Source organism: Bufo gargarizans, chromosome 4 (assembly GCF_014858855.1).
Source record: "Bufo gargarizans isolate SCDJY-AF-19 chromosome 4, ASM1485885v1, whole genome shotgun sequence".
In the NCBI taxonomy this organism is placed as follows: Eukaryota; Metazoa; Chordata; class Amphibia; order Anura; family Bufonidae; genus Bufo; species Bufo gargarizans.
The window spans coordinates 104,659,693-104,685,595 of record NC_058083.1 but is presented as its reverse complement, the minus strand read 5'-3'; the positions used below and the strand labels follow the sequence as shown (position 1 = coordinate 104,685,595).

The 25,903-nt window shown below is 44.4% G+C and overlaps 1 protein-coding gene across 2 annotated transcripts in view; it reads left to right on the top strand.

Annotated features, from left to right (window-relative positions):
- LOC122934932 (beta-galactoside alpha-2,6-sialyltransferase 1-like) overlaps positions 1 to 25,903 on the top strand; it is a 239,285-nt gene that overhangs the window by 65,531 nt on the left and 147,851 nt on the right. For both annotated transcript variants that reach the window (XM_044290607.1, XM_044290608.1), the window contains one exon: positions 22,296 to 22,897. In XM_044290607.1, the coding sequence (XP_044146542.1) occupies positions 22,339 to 22,897 (559 nt within the window). In that variant the 5' untranslated portion in view covers positions 22,296 to 22,338. The remainder of the gene's footprint in view (positions 1 to 22,295; positions 22,898 to 25,903) is intronic.

The following is a 25,903-nucleotide window of genomic DNA, read 5'->3' as shown; positions in this document are numbered from 1 at the left end:
TGCACGTCTTATCTCTCTTGCAGGCCTTTCTTCTAAGGATTTTAAGACGCAATATGATGTTACTGGATTACATGCATATATAAGTGCATAAAATTAAATAAATAAAATAAAATAAATATATGCTATACGTGCTTCCTTACTGACAAACTCAGAGAACTCTTTAAAACTTGGGAAGTTCTTGCCTAGATCTCACTGTTCAGTCACATAGCGATTCCATCTAGAAGCCACTTCTTCAGGTAGCTTGGCTAGCATCCTGTGGATTTCTAGATAGTCGTTCAGTATTTCTAGACCTTGAACACGTGGGATGGCATTGCTTCATGCTTGCAGGAAGTCAACATACTCTTGGAGTCTTAAGTGTTCTTTAGGACCTACTTAAGGCCAGTTATTCAATTTCTCTCTAAAAGCTCTTTGTACTAAGAAAGATGACCTTATCTTGCATTTAATTTTTACCAAGCTTGCTTGTAGGCTTCTTCGTCTTTACTATAGAAGTTATCTTCAAGAACTTTCTTTGCTTCCCCACCAACATATCTCTGAAGGTAGTATAACTTGTTGACTGGACTGAAGCAATGATGCAGGACTGTTCTCTCTGGTCTTACTGGGACAATGGTTGTAACATTCTCCTGAGTATTGCCATGGCATTGTGGAATAGAATTATCCGGTTCTATTTTCTCACTTATTTCTGAATTAGGTGAGTCCCTTTCTAATTCTTTTCTGGTGGAGATAGAGGGTAAATCCAAACACCTATTTCCTAACACTGAACTGGGTCTCTCTTTGTCTTTCTGAGACCTTCTCACTAAGTGCTGAAGATTTCATTCCATTCACCTGGGAATATGTAGGAAAGTAGAAGTTTGCCTCTTCACTTAGTACAAATTTGAACCTATGACCACTCTGATTCATATCCTCCTCGTGTACCTGGAGTCTGGCTTCTATGATCTTAACTTCTTTTTGCCTTTCCAGACTTTTCAATTCAGCTTCCATTTGATGGTGTTGTACAGCCTTTTCAGCTTCCTTTTCAGCCATCAGTTAGCTCTGCACCTTGATGGCAGCTTCCATTTCAATTTCAGCTTTCGTGACAGCAAGTTGTTCAGCTAATTCCTTTCTTTTGGCTGAAGTATTTGATGACTCTGATATATGGGTGGTGCTTCTGCTAATGAAGTAAGTCACACTTAAGATTGTATTAAGATTGTGGCTCCCCCTAAGGACTTAGCATAGTCTCTCATAAAAATCTCATTCATTCTACTTCTTGCTTTAACTTCATCATAGTTTTCTGCAGATGATAGTTCTCTCATGAGTTTTACCAAATCTTTAGTGACTGCAGTACATGTGTCCATGTTCCTTATAATATCCTGGGAAGATGTCGTACACGACTGCAGGTTGACATATGCTGCCATAAGCTCTGATTCAGATTCTTCTACCGTCTCTACCATATTACTCAAGTTCCCTTTTATACTTTCTTGTTTTAGCTTTCGACGAATGCCTTTAATGTATAATTTCCACTTCTCATACATTCTGTCGAACTTTTTTCCTTTTAATGCTGTTTCTTGCTCCAAATTTTCCAGCATCTTTGGGGTCAGTTTTCTGGCACGTGATAAAAGTTTTTGTTCATCTGTTTGGGCTATATTTGTTTGAGGCAAGACTAATGCTGCATCAGACGCTTCTAACTCAGACAGGTTCTCTTGTTCTTCCCCCTCTACTCTATCTATCTTTGCATCCTCTAACACTGGCATAGTAATATCAGGTTCAGACATTTTACTTTAAATGCTATAAAAATCAATACAAATATTAAAGAACCTTTCACTTTAAATGCAATACTGACAAATGCAGAAATAAATGACTTTCACGTTAAATGCAATAGCAATATATGCAGGCAATAAATTACTTTCACTTTAAATACTTTAGAGTCCGTGTAATACAAACTGTCCTTTGTTTTACTTTATTCCTAAACACGAAAATGTCTCTTTATGCCAAAGCCTATATGCAATGATAAGAAATAAAGGAAAGCTCTGACCTTATTCTGAAGAGCAGGATACTGTGATCTGTAGGTTGCTGGAACAAATGTCAGTCTTAAAGGCTTAAATGCTCTGTGCAGACTTGTGATGCTTGCGATGCCCTGGCTTGGATACGCTACTTGCAATGTTCTGTGATGACTTGCGATGCGCTGGCTTGGATACGCTGCTGCAGGCTTTGGGCCTAGTGGCGGGAACTAGCTGGCTGTAGTACGTGGCTTATTCATGGAAAGCGTGGCTTGTTTGCGTTCGCCGCAGCAGGCGAACATATGCGATGTTCAGACCGCCCCCTATAAATCATCATTGAATAAACTTTGACCCTGTACCTCACAGTCAGCAAAAACATTCCAGCCAATCAGCAGCAGACCCTCCCACCTCCTGGACAGCATCCATTTTAGATTCATTCGGAAGCTGCATTCTTAGTGAGAGGAGGGACAGTGTAGCTGCTGCTGATTTAATAGGGAAATCGATAGCTAGGCAAGTGTATTCAGTGTCCACTGCAGTCCTGAAGTACACATCTGATCTCTGCTGTAAGGACAGCACCCCAAAAAGCCCTTTTTAGGGCTAGAACATCAGTCTGCTTTTTTTTTTTTTTCCTGTGTAATCAAATTGCAGTTGCCTGCCTGCCAGCATGTGTGTCAGGCTCACAGCCATGCAAGTGCATAGTGTCACCAGCACAACTCATGTCTGGTGTCGCATTTGATTGCATTTAAAGAAAAACAACAATTTTGACTGTAAATTACTAGCAGTCAGTTGCACACACGTGTTTGTGTGTTTAAGGCCCAGTGCAGTGCATAGTGTCACTTCAACGCCATTCATATCTGGTGTCACATTCTATTACAGTTAAAGAAAAAAAACAATTTTGACTGAATAAATAGCAGTCAGTTACACACGTGTTTGTGTGTTTAAGGCCCAGTGCAGTGCATAGTGTCACTTCAGCGCAACTCATATCTTGTGTCACAGTAGCTTGCATGCATAGTGAAACTTAACTAATCTAAAAAAAATGGTCATGGTCATGGTGCTGTGATTCCCTTTGGCCCTAGACTAATGCCCAGTGTTCAGAGGCCACGTACCCTGAATTTGAAAAGTTCTGAGGACATAGTTGACTGGCTAACACAGGACACCCAATCTTCTACAGCTTCCCTCGGAACCTTGACACACCATCCTCCTCCAGCTCAGCTTTGGGCACCTCTCAAGTGACCACTCGCCCGCCTGCCGCCACCACCAACACTAGCACCACAGCCGCTTCACTTGATCTGTCAGAGGAGTTATTTACACATCAGTTGGAAGAAATGAGTGATGTGCAACCATTATTGCAAGAGGATGTAGATAACAGGGATATGTCTCAGTCAGGCAGCATTACACAGATGGACGTACGGTGTGATGATGATGATGTTGTACCCGCTGCTGCTTCCTTTGCTGAGTTGTCAGATACAAGTGAAGCGGTTGATGATGACGATGTGTCCGTGGATGTCACATGGGTGCCCGTTTGAAGAGAAGAAGAATAGGGGGAAAGTTCAGATGGGGAGACAGAGAGGTGGAGGAGACGAGTTGGAAGCAGGGGGAGGTCGTTGCAAGTAGCTAGTGGCACAGTCAGATAGCATGTATCGGCACCCGGGGTCAGCCAGACCGCACGCCAATCAACGCATGCTGTTGCCACCACCAGAATGCCATCATTGCAAAGCTCAGCTGTGTGGCATTTTTTTTGTGTGTCTGCCTCTGGTAACAGCGATGCCATTTGCAACCTGTGAGTCATGGGAAGTGCAACACCCATTTAGGTACAACTGCTTTGCGAAGGCACATGATCTCACATCACAAACGCCTATGGGATCAACACATGATTAAAAGCAGCACACAAACTCAAAGCCACCATCCTCCTCCTGGTCCAGCATCTTAAGCCACGTCAACCACTGCTGTCCTCCTTGCCCCCTCTCAACCACCCGCCACTCCGCCTCTCGCCTTCAGCAGTTCCATCTCATCTGCCCACAGTCAGGTGTCTGTCAAGAACATGTTTGCGCATAAGAAGCCAATGTCACAAAGTCACCCCCTTGCCCGGCGTCTGACAGCTGGCTTGTCTGAACTCTTAGCCCGCCAGCTTTTACCATACAAGCTGCTGGAGCCTGAGGCCTTCAGAAAATTTGTAGCTTTTGGGACACTGCAGTGGAAGGTACCCGGCCGAAATTTCTTTGCACAAAAGGCAATCCCCAACCTGTACTCGATTGTGCAAAAGAAAGTCATGGCATGTCTGGCACACAGTGTTGGGGCAAGGGTCCATCTAACCACTGATACCTGGTCTGCAAAGCATGGTCAGGGCAGGTATATCACCTACACTGCGCATTGGGTAAACCTGCTCACGGCTGCCAAGCATGGAATGGGTGGCTCTGCAGAGGAGTTGGTGACACCGCCACGACTTGCAGGCAGGCCTGCTGCCACCTCCTCTACTCCTCCTATTCCATCCTCTTCCATAACCTCCTCGGCTGAGTCCTCTTCTGCTGCTGCGTCTTGCTCCACATCAACGGCACCCCCCCCCCCCCAGCTCCCCAGGGGCTATTCCACATCCCGGATACGACAGTGTCACGCTGTCTTGGGGTTGACTTGCCTGAAAGCAGAGAGTCACACTGGACCAGCACTCCTGTCCACCCTCTGAACACACAGGTGGATCAGTGGCTGACTCCGCACCAACTGGAGATCGGCAAAGTGGTGTGTGACAACGGAAGCAATTTGTTGGCGGCATTGAATTTGGGCAAGTTGACACATGTGCCGTGCATGGCACATAACGCTTTGTGCATAAGTACCCAGGCTTACAGGACGTCCTCAAGCAGGCCAGGAAGGTGTGTGGCCCTTTCAGGCGTTCCTACACGGCCATGGCGCACTTTTCAGACATTCAGCTCTGAAACAACATGCCAGTGAGACGCTTGATTTGCGATAGCCCGACACGTTGGAATTCAACACTCCTAATGTTCGACCGCCTGCTCCAACAAGAAAAATCCGTCAACGAGTATTTGTATGACCGGGGTGCTAGGACAGCCTCTGTGGAGCTGGGAATTTTTTTGCCACGTTACTGGACACTCATGCGCAATGCCTGTAGGCTCATGCGTTCTTTTGAGGAGGTGACAAACCTAGTCAGTCACACCGAAGGCACCATCAGCGACATCATCCGATATGTTTTCTTCCTGGAGCGTGCCCTGCGAAGAGTGCTGGATCAGGCCGTAGATGAGCGTGAAGAGGAAGAGGAAGAGTTGTGGTCACCATCATCACCACCAGAAACAGCCTTATCAGCATCGCTTGAAGAGAAGTCTGAGGAAGAGGAGTCAGAGGAGGAATGTGGCTTTGAGGAGGAGGAAGACCAACCACAGCAGGCATCCCAGGTTGCTCGTTGTCACCTATCTGGTACCCATGGTGTTGTACGTGGCTGGGGGAAGAACAGACCTTCAGTGAGATCAGTAAGGAAGGGTGGTGTCACAGCACAATGGGAATCTAAGAGGCGAAAGTAATCCTCCTCCTACCACGACCACGCCGGCAAGGACAGGACGCTTTACAGACGTGTTGTTGATGGAGGATATGCAGAGCTTTTTAAGTCCTACGCATAGCCACAGCCCTTCGGGGTCCACCCTCAGAGAACGACTTGACCGACAGGTAGCAGACTACCTCGCCTTAACTGCAGATATCGACACTCTGAGGAGCGATGAACCCCTTGACTACTGGGTGTGCAGGCTTGACCTGTGGCCTGAGCTATCCCAATTTGCGATAGAACTTCTGGCCTGCCCCGCTTCAAGTGTCCTGTAAGAAAGGACCTTCAGTGCAGCAGGAGGTATTGTCACTGAGAAGAGAAGTCGCCTAGGTCAAAAAAGTCTAGATTACCTCACCTTTATTAAGATGAATGAGGGATGGATCCCGAAGGGACTGACAGTGGGCGATACATTCGACTAAAAAAGGCCTGATGACTGAGATGAGCTGCCTTGGGCTAATTTTTCTGGCCTTTGGTGCTGCACTGTGGCTTCAAAAACCAAACCAAAAAAAAGGCACATACATGTGTCAATTCCCCTTCGTGATCGTTACCTTGTTGTGGTGAAGGGGCTTGCGTATCACAATGAAGCGACCACCTCTATGAGTGTGTTGGCAATGGCAATGTTGGCACACCCCAGATGATAAGGTCATTGCTTCATTGTGAACAGACCAAAAGCGATCGGCTGGATAATTTTGCATAGAAAAAACATTAATTTTCTTTGTGATCATCTAAGGCAGGCATGCTCAACCTGCGGCCCTCCAGCTGTTGTAAAACTACAACTCCCACAATGCCCTGCTGTTGGCTGATAGCTGTAGGCTGTTCAGGCATGCTGGGAGTTGTAGTTTTGCAACAGCTGGAGGGCTGCAGGTTGAGTATGCCTGATCTAAGGTGATCATTAAAGCCTACTAGGTCAACAATGGGCCCACACTGCAGAATCATTGTTTTCTGGGTCACTTAACTGTCACTGAACTACCTCAGCATGACCATAGGCTTTGAAAACCCCCATCGCCTGCAATCTCCCAAACGTGCGCACAAGCACAGTCATCACTACACCAAGATTGTTGCATAGAGGAATACAATTTATGTCATGAGTGTGTCAACTATTGACAACTCTTTGTGGTTGTCTAAAATCTATTCCATACACGTCCCCCGATAGGGGACGTAACAGGGATTAAACTGATAGGAATAGTACTACTTAACATGCCGCTCATATCTGGTGGCACATTCGATTGCACGCGCAGTGCCCCAAATTTGAAGTAGGAGGACCGACCAAGCGTCTTTTTCCATCTCCCGGTTCCTAAAATCGATGCCATATACACGTCCCTTGATAGGGGACGCGAGGCGAAACCAATCTCGCCACATAGTTTTGGTGGGGGCTGTTTGCCAGCCTCCTGCCCCAGGATTATGGCCCTTTAAGATACTTTTACTAACTTTTAAACCCCTGAACCTATTCTAGTGAATTTTGGATAGGTTTGTCCCCAAGTTATACTGGCTAAATTGATGTAAGTTATATGTATGGACAATGTAAACTCACAAAGTTGTAACAATTTATAAGAAGTGTAACTTTTCAGCTTGGGAGATAGTTGAGTGGATACAGAAATTGACTCAATTGTCTCCTAGACAGAGGGGAGGAATATGCTGGGTGTGTTTCTATTGTCCCATTGTGCCATTGTGTGTTTAAATGGTGATTTCTGTCCTGTTGTCTCCATATGTGTATTGGCGATTTCTCTTTGTCCTGAGAGATAATTGAATTGCTCCTCGGGTGTCTCCAGGGCAGAGAGGAGGAAACCATGATGCATTGTGGGGATGTGTTGTGTCTGTGTATCCTGAATTGCTACATATCTGTCCTGTGTCGCAGTCTCCCTTCTGGTCCCCTGGGGGCGTGTCCAATTGGTTGCCGTGCTTGCATTGTATGTGTTGTAGTATATTTATTGGTTGTATTTCAAAACCCTGTGGGCAGTACTATGTTTGTGGATTGTGAATAAAATAGGCTGTACGTGCAAGTACAGTCAGATGCTGCTTTTATACCTTCATGAAGTTTTGGCTCATGTTTGGGGAATGCGATAACTACACTCTTGGGGATTGCTATATCACAATACTCCCCTGAGTATAAGCTCTTGTAAGAGCTTGTTCCTGGCTCCTGTGGTGGTTTTGATGTAGAGCGGAGTGCTTGGAGTCCTCTGGAAGCACTAGGAGCATCTATCGACGGAGGTACCTGGTCGGGGTGCTAGGCTTTCCGTTACATTGGTGGCAAGCAGTGGGATGGCATCCTAGTGTGAGGAGAAGCAGCTCGGAGACACAGTTCGTGGAGTATATTGAGGGCAACGCTGCTATCCGTACAGCGCCCCTGGCTACAGCAATATGGATGCCGTTGGTTCCTGCACAGCATTCCAGGGGAAGATCACCCAAATTACAGGGATGCCGAGCGGAAAGGCGTATGGCACCAGGCCCTGGAGGACGTGCAGCGTCGGAGGGGTGAGAGTCTTCCCAGTGAGGAGCAGAGATTGCGAATGCGATTGGTGCTGCGACTACCTCTACTGGGAGAGCAACCATTGATAGAGTGGGTGTCAGAGCTTGAGACACTGGTATGGCAGAAAACCTGGCTGGATGATGCTTACCAAGCACTATGAAGGGACACAGTACGACAGTCTCCATGGATGGAGGAGTACGCCAAGCCCAAAGGTGAGGAATATAATTGCCATGGGTTATTGTGGGAGTCGTTTGAAGACATTGACTTTGGGAGCACAGAAGAGTCTAGATTTTGGGACATTACTGACTACAGGTGGGACTTGCACAATTGGCCTACAACTAGTGGGGTGGGGGCAGATCTGACCTTTCTGGTCCAAAGGGAGTGGGAGCTGGAGCAAGATTATCAACAGTTGTTTCGCTCCATTCAAGCCCAGTGAAAGATTCAAGACAGTTGGATACCAGGCCCAGACCTGCAGCCCTACCCCTGGCATGTCACCACTGAGGTATCCCCTACTTCCTCACTAACTGTGGAGGTAGGGGACTTCATAGACTGGTACTGGGAGGAACCCCAGTCGGCAGGTGCAGATCGGACCGCAGTCTCTGCACCAGGCCTACCGGGATGCTGGATGGTCGGTACGGATCCCCCACCAACCCTGCAGGAATGCCAGGAGGAGGAGGTAAACGATCCCTCCTCTCCACAGTTGATCCGCAACAAGGTCCTGGGGGCAGGATTCCCTGACCCCATCCCAGCGGAAGAGCTGGCATCTGGGCAGAGCGCAGTCAGCCTCTGCCCTCCCCTATCCTCTTGTCAAGAGGCTGACTCCCCACAGGCTACCCCGGCAGAAGAGCTGGCATCTGGGCAGAGTGCAGTTGGCCTCTGCCCTTCCCTATCCTCTTGTCCAGAGCCGGATTTCCTACAGCCTACCCCAGCAGAATAGCTGGCATCTGGGCAGAGCGCAGTTGGCCTCTACCCTCCCCTATCCTCTTTTTCAGAGCCGGACTTCACACAGGCTACCCCAGAAAAGAGCTGGCATCTGGGCAGAGCACAGTCGGCCTCTGCCCACCAAGTACCTACAGCTCCAAGCTGGAGAACCACAAGGAAGCAAGGAGTAGCAGATGCCCACTCAACAGCTGGGGACTAGAGTTGAGCGAACACCTGGATGTTCGGGTTCGAGAAGTTCGGCCGAACATCCCGGAAATGTTCGGGTTCGGGATCCGAACCCGATCCGAACTTCGTCCCGAACCCGAACCCCATTGAAGTCAATGGGGACCCGAACTTTTCGGCACTAAAAAGGCTGTAAAACAGCCCAGGAAAGAGCTAGAGGGCTGCAAAAGGCAGCAACATGTAGGTAAATCCCCTGCAAACAAATGTGGATAGGGAAATGAATAAAAATAAAAATTAAATAAATAAAAATTAACCAAAATCAATTGGAGAGAGGTTCCATAGCAGAGAATCTGGCTTCCCGTCACCCACCACTGGAACAGTCCATTCTCAGATATTTAGGCCCCGGCACCCAGGCAGAGGAGAGAGGTCCCGTAACAGAGAATCTGTCTTCATGTCAGCAGAGAATTAGTCTGCATGTCATAGCAGAGAATGAGGCTTCACGTCAGCCACCACTGCAACAGTCCATTGGCATATATTTAGGCCCAGCACCCAGGCAGAGGAGAGAGGTCCCGTAACAGACAATCTGGCTTCATGTCAGCAGAGAATCAGTCTGCATGTCATAGCAGAGAATCAGGCTTCACGTCACCCACCACTGCAACAGTCCATTGTCATAAATTTAGGCCCAGCACTAGTGTTGAGCGGCATGTCCCATATTCGAATTCGCGAAATTTTGTGAATATTCGAAAGAATATTCGTAAAATATTCGCGATTATTCAAATTCGTTATTATTTCGCATATGCGATAATTCGAATTTTCGCATCGCATAATACATATGCTATGCAAAATTCACATGTGCGCTAATGAAATCGCCTTACGAAGATTCGCAACTCAATTCAATCACTAATGTATGAATGCAATGCCCTTTGCCTCTGTTCTGGGACAAGTGTAGATATTCGCATGTGCGCTAATAAAATCGCCTTACGAAGATTCGCACCTCAATCACTTTCTAGGGAATGTGAGACTTTTGGGAATCAATCGAGATACAGTGGGGGGTGATGACAGTAGTTGACAGAGTACAGATCAATGTAATCTGTAAGGTGGAAAGTAAAATAAAAAATACGAATATTCGTAAATCGAATTTTACGAAGTTCTACGTATTCGCGAATATGGTGCTATACTATATGAATGCACAGGCCTTTGCCTCTCTGTTCTGGGGACAAGTGTAGATATTTGCATTTGCGTTAATAAAATCGCCTTACGAAGATTCGCAGCTCAATTCAATCACTAATGTATGAATGCAAAGCCCTTTGCCTCTGTTCTGGGACGTGCCGATATTCGCATGTGCGCTAATAAAATCGCCTTACGAAGATTCGCAACTCAATTCACTAATGTATGAATGCAAAGCCCTTTGCCTCTGTTCTGGGACGTGCCGATATTCGCATGTGCGCTAATAAAATCGCCTTACGAAGATTCGCAACTCAATTCACTAATGTATGAATGCAAAGCCCTTTGCCTCTGTTCTGGGACGTGCCGATATTCGCATGTGCGCTAATAAAATCGCCTTACGAAGATTCGCGCCTCAATCACTTTCTAGGCAATGTGAGTAAGATCTGAGCTGTTGGACCTTTGGGAAACAATCAATTATATGTGTACTGTAATTTTGTGGGGGGGGGAAAAAACAAAAAACGAATATTCGTTTTTACGAATATATAGCACTATATTCGAAATATTCGCGAAATCGCGAAGTTGCGATATTCGCGAAAAAAATTTGCTTTTCGAATATTCGCGCTCAACACTACCCAGCACCCAGGCAGAGGAGAGAGGTCCCGTAACAGACAATCTGGCTTCATGTCAGCAGAGAATCAGTCTGCATGTCATAGCAGAGAATGAGGCTTCACGTCAGCCACCACTGCAACAGTCCATTGGCATATATTTAGGCCCAGCACCCAGGCAGAGGAGAGAGGTCCCGTAACAGACAATCTGGCTTCATGTCAGCAGAGAATCAGTCTTCATATCATAGCAGAGAATCAGGCTTCACGTCACCCACCACTGTAAGAGTCCATTTTCATAAATTTAGGCCCAGCACACAGGCAGAGGAGAGAGGTCCCGTAACAGAGGATCTGGCTTCATGTCAGCAGAGAATCAGTCTGCATGTCATAGCAGAGAATCAGGCTTCACATCACCCAACATTGGAACAGTCCATTGGCATATATTTAGGCCCCGGCACCCAGACAGAGGAGAGGTTCATTCAACTTTGGGTAGCCTCGCAATATAATGGTAAAATGAAAATAAAAATAGGATTGAATGAGGAAGTGCCCTGGAGTCCAATAATATATGGTTAAGGGGAGGTAGTTAATGTCTAATCTGGACAAGGGACGGACAGATCCTGTGGGATCCATGCCTGGTTCATTTTTATGAACGTCAGCTTGTCCACATTGGCTGTAGACAGGCGGCTGCGTTTGAGGCCTAGTATTTAGGCGCTGGGTGACCGGTATGGATTTAGTGACAGAATTAGACTTGGAAATGCACAGAAGCGTGTGTGTGTGAAGTTATTCTGAATGACCCAATGTGCACCTTGAATATTATATACCCTTTTAGGGATAGATTTCAAATAGCTCTGATATAGCAGAAACCACTAAATTATGAAATTGCTAAATTGGGAATTGTACTTCAACCCAGAACAAAAAATGTGCTTTGACGGACACTAAATATCTTGCCCAGCAACAACAGTACAGCGGTGGGTAACGAGAGATTTAGAGGGAATTAAATTTGAGGCCTAGTATTTAGGCGCTGGGTCACCGGTATGGATTTAGTGACAGAATTAGACTTGGAAATACACAGTAGCGGGTGTGTGTGAAGTTATTCTGAATGACCCTATGTGCACCTTCAATATTATATACCCTTTTAGGGATAGATTTCAAATAGCTCTGATATAGCAGAAACCACTAAATTATGAAATTGCTAAATTGGGAATTGTACTTCAACCCAGAACAAAAAATGTGCTTTGACGGACACTAAATATCTTGCCCAGCAACAACAGTACAGCGGTGGGTAACGAGAGATTTAGAGGGAATTAAATTTGAGGCCTAGTATTTAGGCGCTGGGTCACCGGTATGGATTTAGTGACAGAATTAGACTTGGAAATGCACAGAAGCGTGTGTGTGAAGTTATTCTGAATGACCCAATGTGCACCTTCAATATTATATACCCTTTTTGGGATAGATTTCAAATAGCTCTGATATAGCAGGAACCACTAAATTATGAAATTGCTAAATTGGGAATTGTACTTCAACCCAGAACAAAAAATGTGCTTTGACGGGCACTAAATAACTTTCCCAGCTACAACAGGACAACGGTAACGAGAGATTTAGAGGGATTTAAATTTGAGGCCTAGTATTTAGGCGCTGGGTGACAGGTATGGGTTTAGTGACAGAATTAGACTTGGAAATACACAGTAGCGGGTGTGTGTGAAGTTATTCTGAATGACCCTATGTGCACCTTCAATATTATATACCCTTTTAGGGATAGATTTCAAATAGCTCTGATATAGCAGAAACCACTAAATTATGAAATTGCTAAATTGGGAATTGTACTTCAACCCAGAACAAAAAATGTGCTTTGACGGACACTAAATATCTTGCCCAGCAACAACAGTACACCGGTGGGTAACGAGAGATTTAGAGGGAATTAAATTTGAGGCCTAGTATTTAGGCGCTGGGTCACCGGTATGGATTTAGTGACAGAATTAGACTTGGAAATACACAGTAGCGGGTGTGTGTGAAGTTATTCTGAATGACCCTATGTGCACCTTCAATATTATATACCCTTTTAGGGATAGATTTCAAATAGCTCTGATATAGCAGAAACCACTAAATTATGAAATTGCTAAATTGGGAATTGTACTTCAACCCAGAACAAAAAATGTGCTTTGACGGACACTAAATATCTTGCCCAGCAACAACAGTACACCGGTGGGTAACGAGAGATTTAGAGGGAATTAAATTTGAGGCCTAGTATTTAGGCGCTGGGTCACCGGTATGGATTTAGTGACAGAATTAGACTTGGAAATGCACAGAAGCGTGTGTGTGAAGTTATTCTGAATGACCCTATGTGCACCTTCAATATTATATACCCTTTTTGGGATAGATTTCAAATAGCTCTGATATAGCAGGAACCACTAAATTATGAAATTGCTAAATTGGGAATTGTACTTCAACCCAGAACAAAAAATGTGCTTTGACGGGCACTAAATAACTTTCCCAGCTACAACAGGACAACGGTAACGAGAGATTTAGAGGGATTTAAATTTGAGGCCTAGTATTTAGGCGCTGGGTGACAGGTATGGGTTTAGTGACAGAATTAGACTTGGAAATATACAGTAGCGGGTGTGTGTGAAGTTACTCTGAATGACCCTATGTGCACCTTCAATATTATATACCCTTTTTGGGATAGATTTCAAATAGCTCTGATATAGCAGAAACCACTAAATTATGAAATTGCTAAATTGGGAATTGTACTTCAACCCAGAACAAAAAATGTGCTTTGACGGACACTAAATATCTTGCCCAGCAACAACAGTACAGCGGTGGGTAACGAGAGATTTAGAGGGAATTAAATTTGAGGCCTAGTATTTAGGCGCTGGGTCACCGGTATGGATTTAGTGACAGAATTAGACTTGGAAATACACAGTAGCGGGTGTGTGTGAAGTTACTCTGAATGACCCTATGTGCACCTTCAATATTATATACCCTTTTTGGGATAGATTTCAAAGAGCTCTGATATAGCAGGAACCACTAAATTATGAAATTGCTAAATTGGGAATTGTATTTCAACCCAGAACAAGAAATGTGCTTGAACGGACACTAAATAACTCGCCCAGCTACAGCACTAGGGACAGATTTAGCTGGATATAAATTTGAGGCCTAGTATTTAGGCGCTGGGTGACCGGTATGGATTTAGTGACAGAATTAGACTGGGATATGGCCAAAAAATGAACAGACTATTGCTGGTTAAATGCACTTGGTGTGACAGCTTCACCCTGATGTAGGCTTTAGCCAAAAAACAACCACACCATTGAGGGTTAAATGCACTTGGTGACAGGCGCAGCTTGCCCCTGATTTTGTATATGGCCAAAAAATGAACAGACTATTGCTGGTTAAATGCACTTGGTGTGACAGCTTCACCCTGATGTAGGCTTTAGCCAAAAAACAACCACACCATTGAGGGTTAAATGCACTTGGTGACAGGCGCAGCTTGCCCCTGATTTTGTATATGGCCAAAAAATGAACAGACTATTGCTGGTTAAATGCACTTGGTGTGACAGCTTCACCCTGATGTAGGCTTTAGCCAAAAAACAACCACACCATTGAGGGTTAAATGCACTTGGTGACAGGCGCAGCTTGCCCCTGATTTTGTATATGGCCAAAAAATGAACAGACTATTGCTGGTTAAATGCACTTGGTGTGACAGCTTCACCCTGATGTAGGCTTTAGCCAAAAAACAACCACACCATTGAGGGTTAAATGCACTTGGTCGCAGCTTGTGCTGGCGCACCACAAGACACAAAATGGCCGCCGATCACCCCAGAAAAATGAGACTGACAAACGGTCTGTGCAGCCTAAAAACAGTGAGCAATTGAGGATCAGCAGCTCAATGATCCACAGCTGCAGATCGATCAGTTAATCAAGTCCTTTGGAGGAGTTAATCTGCCTAATCTCGCCCTACTGTCGCAGCCGCAACCTCTCCCTACGCTAATCAGAGCAGAGTGACGGGCGGCGCTATGTGACTCCAGCTTAAATAGAGGCTGGGTCACATGGTGCTCTGGCCAATCACAGCCATGCCAATAGTAGGCATGGCTGTGATGGCCTCTTGGGGCAAGTAGTATGACGCTTGTTGATTGGCTGCTTTGCAGCCTTTCAAAAAGCGCCAAGAAAGCGTCACAAAAGCGCGAAGAAAGCGACGAACACCGAACCCGAACCCGGACTTTTACGAAAATGTCCGGGTTCGGGTCCGTGTCACGGACACCCCAAAATTCGGTACGAACCCGAACTATACAGTTCGAGTTCGCTCATCCCTACTGGGGACATACAGGACAGAGCCAGGCCCCAAGATTCAACAGGTCCAGTATTAGGTTGTGGTTGGACTGCCAGACTAACTCAGGTACTGAACGTGAGGTCAGGTATCTGGTTAGTCTTCCCTGGGAGGGGGAGATGTGTGCCGAAACCAACCTCGCCACTGTGTTTTGGTGGGGGCTGTTTGCCAGCCTCCTGCCCCAGGATTACGGCCCTTTAAGATACTTTTACAAACTTTTAAACCCCTGAACCTATTCAAGTGAATTTTGGATAGGTTTGTCCCCAAGTTATACTGGTTAAATTGATGTAAGTTATATGTATGGACAATGTAAACTCACAAAGTTGTAACAATTTATAAGAAGTGTAACTTTTCAGCTTGGGAGATAGTTGAGTGGATACAGAAATTGACTCAATTGTCTCCTAGACAGAGGGGAGGAATATGATGGGTGTGTTTCTATTGTCCCATTGTGCCATTGTCCCATTGTGTGTTTAAATGGTGATTTCTGTCCTGTTGTCTCCACATGTGTATTGGCGACATTGTGGGGATGTGTTGTGTCTGTGTATCCTGAATTGCTACATATCTGTCCTGTGTCGCAGTCTCCCTTCTGGTCCCCTGGGGGCGTGTCCAATTGGTTGCTGTGCTTGCATTGTATGTGTTGTAGTATATTGATTGTTTGTATTTCAAAACCCTGTGGGCAGTACTATGTTTGTGGATTGTGAATAAAAGAAGCTGTACGTGCAAGTACAGTCAGATGCTGCTTTTATACCTTCATGAAGTTTTGGCTCATGTTTGGGGATTGCTATATCACAATACTCCCCTGAGTATAAGCTCTTTTAAGAGCTTGTTCCCGGCTCCTGTGGTGGTTTTGGTGTAGAGAGGAGTGCTTGGAGTCCTCTGGAAGCACTAGGAGCATCTATCGACAGAGGTACCTGGTCGGGGTGCTAGGCGTTCCGTTACAGGATGTAACAGGGATTAAACTGATAAGAATAGTACTACTTAACCCGCCGCTCATATCTGGTGGCACATTCGATTGCACTCACAGTGCCCTAAAATTGAAGTAGGAGGACCGACCAAGCGTCTTTTTCCATCTCCCGGTTCCTAAAATCGATGCCATATACACGTCCCCTGATAGAGGAAGTAACAGGGATTAAACAGGGAACCAAACACAGCAGGTGTCCCAGGGGGCTTGTTGTCACCTTTCGGGGACCGTTGGTGTTGTACATGGCTGGGTGGAGGAAGAGACCTTCAATGACATCAGTGAGGACAAGGAACGGGATATGGCTAGCTTGGTATCCAACCTTGTGCAAATGGGGAGTTTGCGGTTGTGCAAATGGGCTGTTTGCGGTTGTTTGCGGTGCGTTAAACAGGGAGTTTGGTCTGTCACTGTGAAGCGGGCGTACCCGTTCCACTACCTGATCGATACAACATCATACCTGATATTTTAAAGCACGTTATTCCAAACAATTTAGGAATGTTAGGTGATTTATGGCCTTTATGGATTAAAACCAGACTCTGCGTCAACTACACAATTTTCCATGGGAGTTTTGCCATGGATCCCCCTCCGGCATGCCACAGTCCAGGTGTTAGTCCCCTTGAAACAACTTTTCCATCACTATTGTGGCCAGAAAGAGTCCCTGTAGTTTTAAAATTCGCCTGCCCATTGAAGTCAATGGCGGTTTGCCCGGTTTGCCCGTTCACAAACATTTGCGAAAATTTGCGTTCGCCGTTCGCGAACGGAAAATTTTATGTACACGACATCTCTAGCGCGCACTCTAGCTCTGGACTTTGGCCTCCCACCATGCGTATCTTTCTCTCTAGGGATTGCAGGAGGGTTGGCGCTCTTTCTCTGACTATTTTGCCTTTGCCGTTCTGCCACTTTAAGAGTCTGCTGCATTTTGACTAATGCACATGTTCTATGGCCTCTATTGTAGCTCCGTTGAGGTGTCTTTGCTTGCTCACTCAGGGAACAGTTGCTGCGCGGCAGTATATGTTGGCACTCCACTGTTCTAATGAGCTCTTTACTGTGCAAGTTGAGAAGCACTATCACTTCACCCTCTGAGGGTAATAGTTCCACTGTGCAGGCGCAGCCTTTTGCACTGTGGCATTAGAAGGATTTTGATATATCTGTTTAATACCCTGTAAATCCTCTAGCGCCGTTCTATGGAAGCAGTAGGTTTAAAAAGCACACCAAATGCTTGAAATAACTTCTGTATTAACTTCAACTTTTCTTCATATATAACACTGCTGCCCCTACGGAAAAGATTGGTGAAACGCGCGTCAGGTGTCCGCTCACCAGGGATCAAAAGTCTGTTTCCCAATATAGTATAATATTCTAAAATATTAGCAATTGATGTTCATGTATTTTGTCTATTGGTTCCACTCTGCAGCAGATAGTCCATGTACGAAACACGTGTTAAAAAGATATCACAAAATGGCGGTAAGGTGGATATATTTCTCTCTTGAGTATCTGTACTCTCACTTTAAGTTATTTAAGCACTTTATGATCTCTCTGAAAGGTATATCTGAGGTCCAACTAATATTTCTACTTGCTGAATTTGGTCGCAATTTGCAGTATGCAGTTAGCAGTAACTATTTGCAGATTGGCTGAGTATGATCTGGTATGGTTGTATGCAATTTAGATTGCAATATGGAATTTGAATTTGGATTGTGAACTTTGTAGTTTGCTATTGTAATTGTATGTCTGTGAAGGTTCTCATTTATCCAGGTCATGGTATATATCTGTAAAGAATAAATCAAGGCAACTGGACGTACTGTAGATTTCTTGAAAACGTTTCACTCGTTCTTCCAACGAGCTGATTGTACAAAAAATTGTAATTGTAGTTTGCAATTTGATTTGGTGGAACTGTAAGTAAACACACATATAACTGGTTCAGTATACAGTTATAATCAGTTAGTGATAAGTGTTCGTGTGTTCGGTCCGAACACATCGCAATATTCGTGCGCTCGGCCGAGCACCCGAGTATAATGGAAGTCAATGGGAGGCGACCAGGCACCCTCTGCTCGGATGAGGGGAGGGTGCCTGGTTCATAGGAAAAGGTCTGAAAGTGATAGAAACACCTCTGAAATCGATCAGGAACAGCAGGGGGACCATGTCTGGATGCATCTTGGACACCAATGACGTTGCTGGAACCCATGTTGTCCAAGTTGTACGCCACTTTTACAGACTGACAAAAAAACACCCAAAACCCCGTCCCCACAAAAAAACAACAACACTTTTTAGAGGAAAAATTGTTACATTGATGCATTCTTTCCTGTAGATTCAATTGTATATACAGTGTAAGTGCTGCCAAAAATTACAAGGAAAAAGAGATACAGCCTCTATATCACATAAAGGAGGGCCTCATTCACATGGTGCTACAATTGTTCAGGTAGTTGGACTGCTACACTCATACAGCCTATGCACTAGGTAAAAGGCCTGCCAAAAATTATAAGGAACATGTACTCCAATGCACCTTTTATTACACATAAAAGAGGACATCATACACAACCTTTAAAAATTATTAATAATAGACTGCTGCTTACCCATTAGGAGCAAGGGCCCGCTGGTTACCCTCTAAAACATTATGGGTGAGGGCCTGCTTCTCAGCTGACATTGGAAAACATTGGAGGGCCTGAAGGTGAGCGAACCCCATAAAACATTGTAGTGAGGACCTTATGGCGAGCAAACCCAATAAAACATTGTAGTGAGGGACTACAGGTAAGCAAACCGTATGAAACATTGGAGGTGAGGGCCTAAAGGTTAGCGAACCCCATAAAACATTGTAGTGAGGGCCTACAGCTGAGCAGACCATATGAAACATTGGAGGTGAGGGCCTACAGCTGAAGAGACCGTATGAAACATTGGAGGTGAGGGCCTACAGGTGAGCAAACCCGTAAAACACTGTAGTGAGGGCCTACAGCTAAGCAGACCATATGAAACATTGGCGGTGAGGGCCTACAGGTGAGCAGACTGCATGAAACATTGTAGTGAGGGCCTACAGCTGAGCAGATCATATGAAACATTGGAGGTGAGGGCCTGAAGGTAAGCAAACCCCATAAAACATTGTAGTGAGGGCCGAAAGCTGAGCAGGCTCATTTTGGTACTGCACAGGTTGCGAACTACCACTCTTCTGTCCTCTGCACTTTCCTCAAAAAAGCGCCATACTGCAGAACACCTACCCCTTGCTAAGGTTGATTTACGCATGGGGGTGATCGGTGTAACGGTTGCAGGCCTGTTTGGTGTGGGACGACTTCTCCCTTTTGCAACCCCACTGCCTCTTCTAGCCTGTTGCGGTGCTGCGGATCCCTCCCCCTCTGTACTGCCGTCCTCGCTCAGCTTTTCACCTTCCCATGTTGCGTCAATTACCTCATCGTCCAACACCTCCTCTTCGACTTCCTCACTCTGATCATCCTCCTGTCTTGACCTAACCACAACCTCAGTGATTGACAACTGTGTCTCATCGTCATCCACCTTGTGAACTAATGATTGACGTTCACCACCATCATCTTCTTGAGACTGTGAAGGCTCAAGAGTCTGGAAATCAGGGCAGAATATTTAAGGTCTCTCTTCAAACATGCTGGCCGCGAGGGCCAAATCTAATAGTGGAGCTGAAAAGAGCTCCTGAGAATATCCGAGTGTGGGATCACTCATTTGGCAGGCCTCTCCATGGTGGGAGGAAGGATGATCTGAGCGAAGAGTTGGCTGACCAGACTCTTGGCTAGAGAGACTGGACTTGGTGGAAGAGAGGGTGGTGCTTAGCCGACTGGAAGCATTATCGTCAGCAAGCCAACCGACCAACTGTTCGCACTGGTCTGACTTGGACAGTGTTGTTGTGCACCGCCTAGCTAAGTTGAACATGAAGCTGGGTATGGTTTTATAACTTTTTTTGGGTGCACTGGCAGCAGGTACAGTTTCATTGCTACCAGTTCCACACCTATGCCTGAACCATCAGCATAACGGCCTGTTCCTCGTCCCTTAGTGCTGGCCTTCTTCATATTTATGGATTTTTTACTGGTTGTGACGCTGTTATTTTTACTGTCCACAAAATCAGTTTTCCGATACAGGGCAGTATATGACACAGAACAGCACAGATTTTGGACAGTATTTTAGCCACAGATTATTGTAATCTGCAGTACAGACACTGTTTTATGATGTTTATATGTATGACTATATTATTTCCAATATATGGGCCTGAAGCACACAGACGGTACAGAAATGCAATGCACTGCGATTATTGTTTTAAACCGCAGACAAGAAAACTGGGTGCTGATTTAGTGAAATGTGTATATATACTGAATTTCAATTTCTCCAGATATATGGGCCTGAAGCACTCAGACGGTATAGAAATGCAATGCACTGCGATAGACGGTTTCAACCATTGACAAGAAAACTGTGCAGATTAAGTGAAATTTGTATATATATTGATTTTTACTATATCCCAATATATGGCCCTGAAGTGCATAGACGGTATTCTATTGCAGAGCACTGAGATTAAAGGGTTAAATAGCTAACAGCAAAAATGTGGTCAGATCCTGGGACAAAAAAATATTGATTTAACTGATATTCTTCCTATCTATGCCTCTGATACACAGAAGGTATTGCACAGATGTCAGAAGTCACTGCAGACACCTTCTTTTAAGATAACCAATGAAGTGATTTTTTTTGTAAAAAATAAAATAAACTAAAACTGCAAATCTGCACTTTAAATTGCTGCTAACACACACAGTAGTCCTTAAAAGGCCTTTTGGGTCTTTGATACGTCTTGAGAAAGAGTAATTTGTAATCACAATCTCCCTACACTGTCTGTCCCTTCCTAACAGCAGCTCTCCCTGACTTGCAATGAGCGAACCCGCGTGACCGGGTGCTATATAACACTTGATGACGTGTTTCGGCCAGCCAATCACTGTAATGCCAGCAGAAAACAACGCTAATGGCATTAAAGTGATGGCAATACTTACCAGCATGTTTATTGGCTGCTTAGAAGGCGCCAAACGTGCGAGGAGGAGACTCGACCATGGCGCTCGAGCACATGTGGTACTCGGCTGAGTGCTCGGATCTGCCGAGCATAGCAATGCTCGAGCCGAACCGGTACTCGGCCGAGGATGCTCGCTCATCACTAATAAACACTATATTAACAGTAGGGACATTATATAACTGTATTAAATACCTATTGTGTCCTCTCTGCTTCCATAAAACACAGATCTTGTGGAGTGAATGTCTGTTCAGCTTCTCTCTGTTGATTAATGATTCCATCTGCTCCTGCTAGGGGAATTTCCCACACAAGCTGTGTGTGAGGTGTAATTGGTCAAAACTCCTGGGCTGTGTGAGGCTGGCTAGGATTTGTCAAGACTCCTGCCCAGCAACAACAGTTTAACTCTATGCTTTCTGTTATTTCTGCTGTGTCATTGAGCTTACCTTACATTAAATAATGAATCTTAAATGCATATTATCTTTTCTGCTTCTGTGAACACAATATATAACAGTTATATGACATCCAAACATGTAGTCACTGCAAATAACTCTGCTTTTGTCTTTAACACACAAACATAGGAACTGTGTTAAGGTTATTGGCAGGTTGAGATGTATAAACACACAAGCTATATTAGAAACCTAGGACAGGTCTTTGCTTGCCAGCTACATACAATCTATAACAGGCATGCTCAACCTGCGGCCCTCCAACTGTTGGAAAACTACAACTCCCATAATTCCAGGACAGCCTACAGCTATCAGCTTAGTGAAGGGCATGGTGGGAGTTGTAGTTTTACAACAGCTGGAGGGCCGCAGGTTGATCAAATAAGTGGGGGGATTTCATATCAAATGGTTGTGCTATTTACCCAGACCACATGGAATTATATGTAATGGCCCAGAACAGCTTTACTCTGTGTGTCACAACAACTGGCAAGTAATGCAGGTACCGATGTTGTCACACCTTCTCACCAATAAACTTCCAGATCCAAGATAATAAACAAAACCTGGTATAGGGCTGAGAAGAGATTCCTTATGGAGTTGCTTGTGTCAGTCTACACTCTTCTTTCATTGCTCATTTTACTATTTACATTGTAAATTTTACATGTAGATATTAATACGTCACTCAGAAAACTGCTAAATACATTGAATGTTTTATATATTTTGTAGATATTAAAGAGCAACTTATTCCATCCTTTTTGCACCTATTACCATGGTTCGCTTCTTATTAAAACGAGGACTCATCACTTCTATAGCCCTGTGCGTTTGCTGGTTTCTCTACAATGGTCTTTCCATAAATAAAAAAATATATATTGTCAATACTGAGGAGGATGTGAACCAGTATATTTCCACCACAAAATACAAACCGTTGAATATTTCATCAAATGAAAGTAGAAAGAAGCATGACTTACCAAAACACAGCAGTCAACCCAAACATAATAGAGCTAAATTGTGGGAAAAGGAAATGACTTCCAACGACTTGATCCAGAAACTACAGAAAGAGAGAAAAAGATACCAGTCAATGAACACATACAAAGTCAGATTCCAGGGCACCATAAACCAGCAACACAATCCACGTGAACTTCTCTTCCAGCTTAAACACAGGGTGAACCTGACAACACTGAAGAGTTCTGACCTACCAAATAGTGCAAGTTCCTGGAGTCAATATCTGCCCGACAAGGACATTCATGAAGTAGTGGGGAAACTAAGACAATGTGCTGTAGTATCTTCAGCTGGATCTCTAATAGGTTCAAAACTTGGACAAGAGATAGGTGAGTAGGACAGTCCTTTAAAGGAAATCTGTCACCAGTGACCTCCCTAGACCTCCCATAGACACATAAACACTGTTTTCCTTTTGTCAATCCAAGGCTCCGTTCCTGAGTTTTGATACCAGTTTTATGGTGTCCTGAATAAGGGCAACATAAACTAGTGACAAATCACTTAGCAAAATTCTGGGTCACCAGGTATTTTGCTAAAATCTTGTGCTAAACAGCTCCAGCACATGCCAATGAGTCCCCATATTCATAAGCTTCTGGCTTACCCTGCCCACCTGCTGCTGAAAAAAAACTGTCAATCAGACAGGGGGGCGGACAGAGCCGTGAGCACATGAATACAGGGACTCATTGGCATAAGCTGGAGCTGTTAGAACCTAGCAGCATAAAACTAGTGACAGATTCCCTTTAATATGCAATTTGTAGAACCCACGCTCCACTTCTTTTTGTGGCCAGCTTCTCTCTGGCTGATTTACCACTGCCTAGCCCTGTCAATCAAAGTAGCCAGTGAGATGAATGTCACAGAAATACTGGTCACAGAAATGAGAATAGAGCAATAGTAACGTTCTTGTGGCACCAAAGGCCTAATTTGCATGTTTCCCAAGTGGTACCTTGGAACCGAACCCGGGAAATGTTTTTTTACAGTACAAATTAATTTATGAAGTTAATGCGCAAAATCTCGCGAGACTTCGCAAAGCAATAACTTCGGCTCATCGGAGCCAATACATTTTAATACTGTATGTAGCTCCTGCTCTGTACAGTATTAGAACTAAGTCTTATGTAAATCGACTTCGGATGTTTCATCCGAAGTCGATTAGCTCATCCCTAAGGCTCTCCAATTTTTGGGGAAGTAAATAAGTCATAAATATGGCTAGAGGATTGTTTTTAAGGCCTCGTTCACATCACCGTTTCTCCTTTCCGTTCTCCAGCTCCGTTGAGGAGCAGGAGAACGGAAATGACGAATTCTGCAAATAAAGTCAGGTCCATAAATATTGAGATATGGACACAATTCGAACATTTTTGGCTCTATACACCACCACAATGGATTTGAAATGAAACAAACAAGATATGCTTTGACTGCAGACTGTCAGCTTTAATTTGAGGGTATTTACATCCAAATCAGGTGAACGGTGTAGGAATTACAAAAGTTTGTATATGTGCCTCCCACTTTTTAAGGAACCAAAAGTAATGGGACAATTGGCTTCTCATCTGTTCCATGGCCAGGTGTGTGTTATTCCCTCATGATCCCAATTACAATGAGCAGATAAAAGGTCCAGAGTTCATTTCAACTGTGCTATTTGCATTTGGAATCTGTTGCTGTCAACTCTCAAAATGAGATCCAAAGAGCTATCACTATCAGTGAAGCAAGCCATCATTAGGCTGAAAAAAACAAAACAAACCCATCAGAGAGATAGCAAAAACATTAGACGTGGCCAAAACAACTGTTTGGAACATTCTTAAAAAGAAGGAACGCACCGGTGAGCTCAGCAACACCAAAAGACCAAGAAGACCACGAAAAACAACTGTGGTGGATGAACGAATAATTCTTTCTCTGGTGAAGAAAACACCCTTCACAACAGTTGGCCAGATCAAGAACACTAAGTGTCAAAGTCAACAATCAAGAGAAGACTTCACCAGAGTGAATACAGAGGGTTCACCACAAGATGTAAACCATTGGTGAGCCTCAAAAACAGGAAGGTCAGATTAGAGTTTGACAAACGACATCTAAAAAAGCCTTCACAGTTCTGGAACAACATCCTATGGACAGATGAGACCAAAATCAACTTGTACCAGAGTGATAGGAAGAGAAGAGTATGGAGAAGGAAATGAACTGCTCATGATCCTAAGCATACCACCTCATTAGTAAAGCATGGTGGTGGTAAGTGTCATGGTGTGGGCATGTATGGCTGCCAATGGAACTGGTTCTCTTGTATTTATTGTTTATGTGACTACTGACAAAAGCAGCAGGATGAATTCTGAAGTGTTTCGGGCAATATTATCTGCTCATATTCAGCCAAATGCTTCAGAACTCATTTGACGGCACTTCACAGTGCAGATGGACAATGACCCAAAGCATACTGCAAAAGCAACCAAAGAGTTTTTTAAGGTAAAGAAGTGGAATGTTATGCAATAGCCAAGTCAATCTCCTGACCTGAATTCGATTGAGCATGCATTTCACTTGCTGAAGACAAAACTGAAGGGAAAATGCCCCAAGAACACGCAGGAACTGAAGACAGTTGCAGTAGAGGCCTGGCAGAGCATCACCAGAGATGAAACCCAGCGTCTGGTGATGTCTATGCGTTCCAGACTTCAGGCTGTAATTGACTACAAAGGATTTGCAACCAAGTATTAAAAAGTAAAAGTTTGATTTATGATTAGTATTCTGTCCCATTACTTTTGGTTCCAAGTGGGAGGCACATATGCAAACTGTTGTAATTACTGCACCATTCACCTGATTTGGATGTAAATACACTCAAATTAAATCTGACTGTCTGCAGTTAAAACACATCTTGTTTGTTTCATTTCAAATCCATTGTGGTGGTGTATAGAGCCATACATGTTAGAATTGTGTCAATGTCCCAATATTTATGGACCTGACTGTAACTGAGACCTAACTTAGCCTAACAGAGCCTAAAGACTCCACAGACTATAATAGGGTCCATTCAGTGTCCGCTCAGAACATTATTTCAATTATTTCACAAGCGGCCTTTATAAGGGTACTTTCACACTAGCATTTTTCTTTTCCGGTATTGAGTTCCGTCACAGAGGCTCAATACCGGAAACAAACTGATCAGTTTTATCCCAACGCATTCTAAATGGAAAGCATTCCGTTCAGTAAGCATCAGGATGCATCAGTTCAATCCTTCTTACGTTTTTTGGCCGGAGAAAATACTGCAGCATGCTGCATTTTTCTCTCCGGCCAAAAATCCTGAACACTTGCCAGAATGCCAGATCCGGCATTAATTTCCATAAAAAAATTTATTCGATCCAGCATTAAAATTGTTG